A 9481-nucleotide genomic window follows, 5' to 3' on the forward strand; every position below is an offset into this window, starting at 1 on the left:
CCCGTGGGCAGGCTGAGCTCCAGAGGGGTGGATCTCCTTATTTACCATTTGTTTGCAGTCTGGGTTGTTATTTTTCATTTTCTGTTATATCCTGGTGTGTGCTGGGTGTTTTGGGACCTTCCCTGGGAAGCCCAGCGGTGCTGAGGGGTCAGCCCTGCCTGCACATCTCCGTGCCCCAGGCAGACCTGTGGGACAAGGGGCTGGTGTTTAATTATACACCATAGGTTTATTTTAATTTATTTTTGTATTTTGACTATACAGAGAGCCCTTCTCTGCCTTTGGAGGCTTTAGAGGAGCAGGGCTGTGAGCTCAGCTTATCCACACCAAATTTCCCTCTGGAGATCAGCTCATCCTCCCCACAGTCAGTTGGCCACGGACAGCCCCGGACCTCCTCCTGCTGTGGCTGTCGTAGCCTCGGGGCTGCTCCTGCTGCTCCTCGGGGCTGTGGCAGGGCCCCGGTGATCTCACAGAGCCCTTCTGGGGAGCTGTGCTTGGGTGCTCGACCTTTGGGGACTTCCTCCACCTTCTGTCCCATCGCAGGCTGAAAGCATCCTACAGCTGCACCCAAACCTGTGACTGCGACCCTCCTGTCATCATGGGCCAGTCAGTGCTGAAGCCGTAAGACAATCAGGTTTAATTAAAATAACGAGAAGCTTTAAGGGTCCGTGGGGCTAAGAAATGCCACCCAGTGCCTTTACAAGAGGCTGATTAATTGGGGAAATCACTGAAATCATTCCCTAGAAATTGAGGTGACAGCCCCCACACCCAGGGCTTGAGCTGCTGGGCCTCCTGATGCCGGGGAGAACCCCTCAACCCCCCCCCTTCTGCCTCCCCCCAGGAATTTGGCTCGTGTAAATTTAATTCAGCACTAAGTGCCTGCTGCCTGTGCCCCCCCCTTCTGTCTGTCTGTCCGTCCTGTTCCCAGGGCAGGGGAAGCGGAGGCGCTGGGTGGAAGTGCATCACGGGGACACGCCACAGAAAAAGGGAATCAGAGCCGCTCTTACTCACGGCCGCCTTTACCAGCAGGGCCGCCTCAATTCCGGCTCGGAAAATAAACCTGTCTGGAGAAACAGCCGGTCCTGTCGCTTGGTGTTAAAACTGAGGTGGGTGGGGAGCAGATCCCAGTCCTGGCACGGGTTTCTCAGCCTCTTGTCCCCATCCCCTTCCCGTTTTCCTCTGGAGCATCCCGTGCCGTCTGGGTGCCGCTGGGAGCACAGCTCGGGGTGTTCCTCCTCCCCAGCTCTGTCCCTAATTTTGTTTTTGCTGGGGTTTTGCCTGTGCCAGCAGAGCCCAGCGAGCCCTGCTGCCTCAGATTTTGCTCCAGCCTCACCTTCGGGCTTGATTTTTCCATCCCTGGGGGTGCTGGCCCTGACCCAGCCCCGTTCCCAGCACTGGCAGTGACACCAGCAGTGACACTGGTGCTGCGGGAAGGAACTGGTGTGGGGCAGGCAGACTTACAGCCATGTCCCCCCTCCTTAAGGGAACCTGCAGGTCCCGTGCCAAATTTCGTGGCTTTGTCCCTGGTACAGCCTCTTGGTTCCCTCCTGGATGTCCGAAGGATGCAGGGAGCTGGTGCAGGTCCCTGGGGTTGTTTGGCCTCCTCAGCACAAGCTTTTGGGGAGCCCGGGTCCCATTTAGGGTGGGCTGTAGGGCCCGGGGGATGCTCAGCCCTCCGGGAAGGGGAGAGGGCAGAGGTAAAAATAACCCCCTGGGCTGGCTCCGGTCCCTGTGGCTTCCTGCAATTTACAGCCCTTCCCGGGGGAAGAGGAGGCAGGAACCTGCCTGGCTCCGAGCTGGCTTTGACCCTTTCACCACCGACCGAGGAGGCTCCGGGACCTTTCCTTGCTGCGGGGACACTGGGGAAGGGGGGATCGCAGGGGGCTCCTGCTCTGGAGCCGGGCTCAGCATCTCCAGGGCAGGTGGAGGGGGGAAAAGCCGATGCGGTGGGTGAGCTTCCACCCTCCTGCTCCTCATTCAAAGGGTTTGAGGGGTGGACAGAGTGGTCCCCTCCGAAAAGGAGGCAGAGGTTGCTGCTACCAGCCCCCGAGGGGCAGAGCGTGGTGGGGAGCCCGTCCCTAAATCAGGATCCCGGCCACGCTCCCATAGGGAGGCAAAAAGGGCTGGGAGAGGAGCTGGGGCTGCAGGAGGAGAGGGGTTAATGCCGGCTGTGTGGGGCTTTGGGGTGCTCAGGCTGTGGGAACGGGGACCCCAAAGCCAGCAGGGTGCTGGCACGTGGCGGCCGTGCTGACGGGGCTGGGCCGGGAGGGGTTAATGGGGTGGCTCTTCCTCCCCCTCTATATGAGGCTCCTGCGGCTCTGGGCTCAGTTTGCTGCTGGCGGCTGCGGGGACAGGAGCAGCGGAGACCGACGGAGCCACCCCTGACCCCTGCGAGGGCCCAGGTGAGCGAGAGCATCCTCTGCATCCTCTGCTGCCCCTGCTGCTGGGTATGGGGCTGGGGGTATGGGGACGCTGGCACCCTGTGCCCCGTGAAGGGTGACGGGACCACATGTGGGGGCAGCGTCCCTTGAACCGCCCCAGAGCTCTGCCCGAAACCCGGGGAGTTTTGGGATTTTGCAGCAGGACGGTTCTGTGCCTCAGTTTACCCGGCTGTAACATGGGGTTGCTGTGGGGCTGCGTGTCGGGGCCGAGGGCTCCCGGCTCTTTGCTCTCTGTTAGCCGCGTTCTGCCCGTCCTCACCACATCCCCACAGCGGGCTCCTCACGGCCATTTGGGTTTCTGCTGAGGGCCACCATCTGCTTCGGGCATTTACAGCCCCCGGCCAGGCCCCACCTCCACCGCCCGATTTATGGCCCTGGCCCCGCACTGCTGCCTCCAAACCATCCCCATCCTCTGCTGATGCTTGGGTAAAGCTGAGCAGGAGCCGTGCCCGCAGGGCTCACAGAAGCCCTCTGCTCCTTGAACCCCACAAACGGAGGTAGGAGAGGCTCAGAGGATCTTTCATCCCAGCGCTTGGGATCCCCGTGCTGCGGAGGGACCGGGGAGGCCGGGCTGACCCCACTGCCCCCGCTGCCGACCGTCTGCCGCAAGCAGCCTCCGCTTAAAATAAACCTGCCCCGAACTCTTTTGTTTTCCTTCCCGAAAAGGGAAACGGGGCCAGGACCCAGCCCAGGCCAGCGCCGCGGGGAGCCGCGATGCCCGCACGGCACACGGAAACCCCGCTGGCCAAAACGGCCCCGGCCAACGCGGCCCCGCTGCCGGCAGGCTGGGAGGTAGGGCCAGGGCCGCTCGCCGGCTTCCCCGCGCTGTCTTTGTTCTGCTGTCCCTGGGCTCATAAAGATAAGGCGGTGGCTGCGGTATTTTTTCCTGTTTGAAGCCGCTCTTGGGAGCTGGGTGAAGCCGGCGGATGCTCGGCGCTTCGCTCTTCCTGCCCGTGATTGTTCCTGCAGCGGCTCGCGGGGCAGGGGACAGCCCCGGTCCCCTCTTCGCTCTCGGTCCTTCTGCCGGTGGTGCCGACCCCATCCGTGGCCCTAACCCCGTCTCTCCTCTCTCCCCCCAGGGCCGTAGCTGAATCCGGGAGCCCAGCAGCCTTTTGGGGTCCCCGTCCCACCCGGAGCCGGCTGGGGGCCACCAGGCGATGGTCCCCCTGGGCAGCTCCCCCCGAGCACCGTGCTCCCCCGGCGTCTCCCCCCTGCGCCTGCTGAACCGGGGCCCCGAATACCTGCGGGAGCAGGTGGCGGGGGGCAGCGGGGGCCGCACGCCCAGCGCCGTGGAGCGGCTGGAGGCCGACAAAGCCAAATACGTCAAATCGCAGCAGGTCATCAACAGCCGGCAGGAGCCGGCGCTGCGGGGCTGCTCGCCTCGCTTCTCCCCCCGCGGCCGGCGCCTGCTCGCCCTCCAGCATTGCCACGAGCTCTGCCAGGGCTCGGAGCTGAGCCGCGACGGCCCCCGCAAGCCGCCGTGCCCCCAATCCCCCGTGCTGCGGAGGGGAGGCAGCGGCAAGCGCCTGCTGAGGCCCGACTCGCTCATCATTTACCGGCAGAAACGGGACTGCCCGGTCACCAACAAGGAGAACAAGGGCTACGGGCTGGTCAGGCGCCTCTTCCAGGGGCCGCTCAGGGACAAGCCCCCCGGCTCCCCCCCAGCCCGAGGGCTCCCCGCAGCCGCCGAGAGCCCCATGCTGTGGGTGCCCACGGAGCGAGAGGAGCCGAGGACGCCGGGCACCGCCGCCAGCAGAAGCAGCAGCAGTGGCAGTAACAGCTTCCAGCTGCCCGGCAGCCCCGTGGCGCAGCCCCCCGAAGCCCCCAGCCCGGCCCAGACCCCCGCTTCGTCCCCCGGCCCTACAAAGCCAACGCTGGGGCTGCGCCTGTCGCTGCCGCTGTCGGAGCAGGAGCGCTTCTTCAACTACTGCGGGCTGGACCGGGCGCTGGTGGAGGGGCTGGGGCAGGAGCGCTTCGTGCCGGCAGGCTGGGACAACGCCTCCTCGGCCAAATTCCCCGGTTCCTGCGAGTGGGAGCCCAGCCAGGCCTCGGGGGGCAGCGGGGAGGACGCGGGGCCGGGTGAGGAGGAGCAGGACGCCCGGCTCTGCTCCGCCGTGTCGGTGGTGGAGCGCAATGCCCGCGTCATCAAGTGGCTCTACGGCTGCCAGCGAGCCTGGGCGGCCGCCAAGGAGTCCACGGTGTGAAACCAGGAGCCCCCCAAGGGGGTCGGGGAGGCAGGACGCGGCCCCTTGCCCGGGCTGGAGGAGGCCAGCACCCCGCGGGTGTCCTCGGCCCCAGCACCGTGGGGCTGCTGCTGGCCGGCAGGGACACCGGGGCTGCCCCTTGGGGGATGGATTTTGGGGTGTGGATGCAGGGCTGAGGGTGGGGGGTGTCCCAGGGGCTCCCCTGGGTGAGTTCAGCCCCAAACCCAGGGGTCCGCAGGCTGCTGTCCACCGCTGGGTCCCCTCCTCTCGGTCCTCACTGTTCCTGGATGTGGGGTGGGGTGGGGGGCACAGCCCGAGCCCCCTCCTCAACGCCGTCCTTGCCAGAAAAGGGGCTGTCGGGCCGGGAGGAGGGCTCAATAAACCTGTATTATTTTTTTTTAGCCTGTCTGTGTGTGGTTTCTGCCAACAGAACTCGGGGGCGATGCTTTGGGGCTTGGGGTGGTGCCCCCCAAATCCCTCCAGAGGATCTGGGGCAGCTCTGAGGCCCTGGGGACACGATGACCGGGCTGCTGGGGGGGGGTGGCACGAAGGCAAAGAAAGCACCACAAACACTCCGGGAAAAGGCACTTTGGGGTCTTTAGCCTCCTCTTGCTCCTCTAGTTGCCCTTGGGGGCGTTTTTATTTCGGATCTCAGCCAGCTTGCAGGCCAGGAAGCCCCACCTGAAGGCCCCTTCCTCCGGCTCCCGCAGGTCGTCGGGGCCCTCGTCCCCCGGGGGCTCCCCGGGGCTGTCCCCCGGCTCCGTCGTTATCGGGGGCTCCTCCGGCTCGGGGGCCGCCGCCTGCTGCCACTTGGTAGCCAAAAGATCCCAAAAACCGGGGGGTTTCGGGGCGGGGGGCGGCTCTGCTGGCGAAGCAGCCAGCGGGCTGGGGGGAGAATGGGGTGGGGGGCGTCACCGCGGGGCCCTTCTCACCCAACCCACCCCGTCCCCAATACACCAGGGGGTGTCCGAGCCCCCCCAGGTGACGGGGTGGGGGTGATATTGGGGGTATGGAGCCCTTGGGGGGGGGGGTGGTGTTTTTGGGGCCCCCCCCTCACCGAGCCACCACTTACTGGTCGGGGCTGAGCAGCCGGTGCTCGTCCTCGCGGGCGAAGAGGGCCGAGAGGCTCCGCCAGCCCCTGGCGCCCACCCCCTGCACCTGGGGATCGAGCATTTTTTTTTGGGGGGGGGTCCCACAGCAGCCCCACACCCCCCCCTTCAACCCCGTTGCCTCTCCTCATCCTCACCTTCCTCGCCAGCTGCGCCACGGGGCCGGGACCCTCCTCAGCCGGCACGGGGGGCTCAGCCGCCTCCATCAGCTCGGGGGGGTCTCCCTGTAACCAAACCCCCCCCGGTGAAGGCAGGGGGTGGCCGGGGGGCTCTGCCTGCCCGTGCGCCCCCCCCCCCCAAATTACCTCCTCGCCCAGGGCCTGCAGCACCCTGGCCTTGTAGAGCCCCCAAAAACCCTGGGTCATGGCAAGGGGCCGCGGGACGGAGCCGATGGGTGCCGGGGAGCAGGACGGGGGGGGGGTGTGGGGGGTGTGGGGGGCCCCCCCCCGGTGCCACCCACCGATCCGGTGTCCTCATTAAAGTTTTAGGGCCCGATGCACAAAGGGGAACCTGAGCCCGAGCTGGGGGCACAGCGGGGGCGGCTGCTACAGGCACCCCAAAGCCCCCCCCCCCCGCCTCGGTCCCCGGTGACCCTCACCCCAAGGGGGGGGTAATGGGGGTGCACGGAGAGCATGGGGGGGCTGGTGTTGGGGTCACTGCTGTCCTCCCCCCCCTCCCCATGTCCCCAGTGTGTAACTGATCGGCCAGGAGGAAATGTGATCGGTGGCCTTGGGGCACTGGGGGGGCACTGGGGGCACTGGGGGGCACTGGGGGGACACTGGGACTGAGCTTGGGACCCTGGGGGCAGGACGGGGGGGGGGCAGCCGTGGGGAGGCAGGGATGTGCTCGGGGGGGTGTGGGGATGGGCAGGGCTGGGGGGTGACACCGGGGGGGGGGTGACATTGTGCAGTGGGGGACACACTGAAGGGTGACATGGGGGGGGTGACATGGGGGGGTGACACCGGAGGGGTGACATTTGGGGGTGGCATTGGGGGGGGAGCACAGGGGAGGTGACACTGGGAGGGTGACATCAAGAGGTGGCACTGGGGGGGTGACAGAGGGGGCTGACGCCAGAGGGGGACAATGGGGGGTGACACTGGGAGGGGGGGACATTGAAGGGTGACATGGGGGGGTGACAGCGGGGGGTGACACCAGAGGGGGATGCTGGGGGGGGGATACTGGGGAGGTGACACCTGTGGGGGAACACATAAGAGGTGACACTGGGGGGGTGACACGGTGGGGGGATGCTGCGGGGGGGGTCAATGTGGGGGGGTGACACTGGGAGGGTGACACCGGGGGGGGGTTGACACTGGGGGGTGGGGGACACACTGAAAGGTGACATGGGGGGGGTGACACCAGGGGGGTGACACAAGGGGGTGACACCAGGGGGTGACACGGGGGGGTGACACTGAGCGGGGTGCTGCTATGGGGGTCACACTGACGGGTGACCCCGAGAGCTGACACGGGGGGGGTGACACAAGGGGGGGAGGCGCTGCCCCCTCCAGCACGGACCAGGGGGCGGAGCCTATCCCCTCGCGGGCGTGTCCACGCGCGAAAGGAGGCGTGGCTAAACCAGAGGGGCGTGGCTCCGCCCTCCTGCGCCTGCGCAGTGCGTCCCCGCGGCCTCACGCCGCGGCCATGGCTCCGCGCAGCAGCCGCCGCACGGGCGCGCACCGGGCCCGCTCCGAGGGGCGCCGGGCCAAGACCAAGCGGCGCCGCCGGGACCTGGACGAGATCCACGCGGACCTGAGGCCCGGTCGGGCCGAGCGGCTGCTGCGCCAGGAGCCGGACCCCGACCTGCCGGGCTGCGCGCAGTTCTACTGCCTGCACTGCGCGTACGGGAACGGGGCGAGAATGGGGGGGGGGCAGGAGGTTTTGGGGGGGAGGCACGGGTCTGGGGGGGCGAGAGGGTTTTGGGGGGGTGACAGGAGCAGAGGGGGGGAGACAGGACCCAGGGGGTGACAGGTTTGGGGGGGGTGACAGGTCTGGGAGGGTGGTGACAGGTTTTGGGGGGGCCATAGGGTTTTGGGGGGGGCGACAGGTTTTGGGGGGGGGGTGACAGGGTTTTGGGGGGCGACAGATCTGGGAGGGGGGTGATGGGTTTTGGGGGGGCAGAAGGTTTTGGGGTGGGACACCAGGTTTTGGGGGGTGACAGCAGGTTTGGGGGGGGCAGCAGGACACGGGGGGTGACAGGACCCAGGGGGCGGCAGGTTTTGGGGGGGTTACAGGTTTTTGGGGGGCAACAGGTCTGGGAGGGTGGTGACAGGTTTTGGGGGGGCAGTAGGCTTCGGGGGGGGCGACAGGGTTTTGGGGAGGGCAGCAGGTTTTGTGGGGGTGACAGGTTTTGGGGGAGGGCAGCAGGTTTTAGGGTGGGACACCAGGTTTTTGGGGGGGTGACAGAGCTGGGAGGGGGGGTGACAGCAGGTTTTGGGGGGGCACAGGTTTGTGAGAGGGGCAGCAGGTATGGGGGGGCAGACAGGATTTTGGGGGAGTGACAGGTCTGGGAGGGCGGTGACAGGTTGTGGGGGGTGTGACAGGACTGGGGGGATGACAGGTTTTGGAGGGGGAGACAGGGTTTTGGGGGAGGTGACAGGTCTGGGGGGGGCAACAGGCTTTGGGGGGCGAGATTATAGGTTTTGGGGGTGGTGACACATCCAGGAAGATGCTGACAGGTTTTGGGGGGGTGACAGGACCCAGGGGGCAACAGATCTGGGGATCCTGGGCTGGCCTGGGGGGGGGTTCTGACTCCTTGGGGTTTATCCTACATGGGGGGGGGGGGGATCCTAATCCCTGGGGAGTTGGTTCTGGAGGTGCGGGGACCCCAAATCCCCCCCTGACCCCATCCCCTCTCTGCCCCCAGCCGCTACTTCGTGGACCTGACCAGCATGAAGGAGCACTTCAGGTCCAAGGTGCACAAGAAGAGGTAAGGAGGGGGGGAAGGTCCTGAGCCCCCCAAAAAACCCTAAGGGCCGATCCCCGAGGGGGCTGCGGTGGGGATTCACCGTCCTTTAGGGCACCGTGGACGGTCCCAGCACCTCTCTGCTCACCTGCAGGCTGAAGCAGCTGAGCGAGGAGCCCTACACGCAGGAGGAGGCCGAGCGCGCGGCGGGGATGGGCTCCTACATCCCCCCGAAGAAGGTCCAGGTGCAGACCCAGCCGCTGGACGAAGTGCTCGAGATGGAGGCGTCCGGCTGAGCCCCCGGGGCCGGGCTGCTCCCGTCGCAGGTGCCGCTGAAAGGACCTCTTTGTCCCCAACCCCATGACAAAGCCACGCTCCGGGACGGGCACAGCGCTCCTCCTCGCCGGGCGCTAACGAGGAGAAGGAGCCAATGAGACCCCGCGTGCCCCCGCGTGTCCCCGTTGTGGGGACAGGACAGGCAGCTCCTTGCTGCAAACCCTGTGCGCTCCTCTCTTGGCTTTTGGGGCGGTTTTAGGGCTCTCCGTGGGTCAGAGACCCCCGTTAGTCACCCATTAAAATGTGTCACCCACCGGGCTGGTGTTGAGAGCTGTTTGTGAGCGTCTGATTTTTGGCATGGGGGGAGCTGCGTGTGAATGAAGCCTCCGTCGAGCGCTCGGGTTCATAGTAAGCAGCTTTTTGTGGGGTGGGGGTGAGCTGGTGTCCTCCCCAGCAGGTTTGGGGCTTCTGGAAACACCACCACTGAGTTTCAGTGCCTTAAAACTCACTGCACGGGGGTGATTTCATGCTCCCAGAGGGCTGGGGCTGTGCGTA

At 66.2% G+C, this 9481-nt stretch overlaps 3 protein-coding genes across 3 annotated transcripts; 2 read left to right on the forward strand and 1 right to left on the reverse strand.

The window, feature by feature from the left end:
- The first annotated feature begins 1889 nt into the window (after positions 1 to 1889).
- Positions 1890 to 5023, forward strand: FAM110D (family with sequence similarity 110 member D). The gene is made up of 2 exons (XM_082777455.1): positions 1890 to 2399; positions 3518 to 5023. Exon 2 carries the CDS (start codon positions 3596 to 3598, stop codon positions 4640 to 4642), a length of 1047 nt encoding a protein of 348 aa, XP_082633581.1. The 5' UTR covers positions 1890 to 2399; positions 3518 to 3595; the 3' UTR covers positions 4643 to 5023.
- A 236-nt stretch (positions 5024 to 5259) lies between these two features.
- On the reverse strand, positions 5260 to 6116 carry LOC309886561 (uncharacterized protein C1orf232; the record flags this gene model as incomplete). Its single annotated transcript, XM_082777548.1, has 4 exons — positions 5260 to 5527; positions 5715 to 5800; positions 5889 to 5975; positions 6057 to 6116. The coding sequence occupies 4 exons, from the start codon at positions 6114 to 6116 to the stop codon at positions 5260 to 5262; spliced, it is 501 nt and encodes a 166-aa protein (XP_082633674.1).
- A 1240-nt stretch (positions 6117 to 7356) lies between these two features.
- On the forward strand, positions 7357 to 9250 carry ZNF593 (zinc finger protein 593). Its single transcript, XM_082777467.1, has 3 exons — positions 7357 to 7586; positions 8612 to 8674; positions 8805 to 9250. The coding sequence occupies exons 1-3, from the start codon at positions 7390 to 7392 to the stop codon at positions 8944 to 8946; spliced, it is 402 nt and encodes a 133-aa protein (XP_082633593.1). The 5' UTR covers positions 7357 to 7389; the 3' UTR covers positions 8947 to 9250.
- The last annotated feature ends 231 nt before the right edge of the window (positions 9251 to 9481 follow it).

The sequence above is a fragment of the Aythya marila genome, assembly GCF_965140915.1.
Source record: "Aythya marila genome assembly, chromosome: 22".
In the NCBI taxonomy this organism is placed as follows: Eukaryota; Metazoa; Chordata; class Aves; order Anseriformes; family Anatidae; genus Aythya; species Aythya marila.

Excerpts from the sequence above, each read along its gene's own strand:
- ZNF593 (XM_082777467.1), top strand. The coding sequence starts at position 7,390 with ATGGCTCCGCGCAGCAGCCGCCGCACGGGCGCGCACCGGGCCCGCTCC. Across the intron at positions 7,587-8,611 it reads TTCTACTGCCTGCACTGCGC|CCGCTACTTCGTGGACCTGA; the intron begins GTACGGGAACGG and ends CTCTGCCCCCAG. Across the intron at positions 8,675-8,804 it reads TCCAAGGTGCACAAGAAGAG|GCTGAAGCAGCTGAGCGAGG; the intron begins GTAAGGAGGGGG and ends GCTCACCTGCAG.
- FAM110D (XM_082777455.1), top strand. The coding sequence starts at position 3,596 with ATGGTCCCCCTGGGCAGCTCCCCCCGAGCACCGTGCTCCCCCGGCGTC.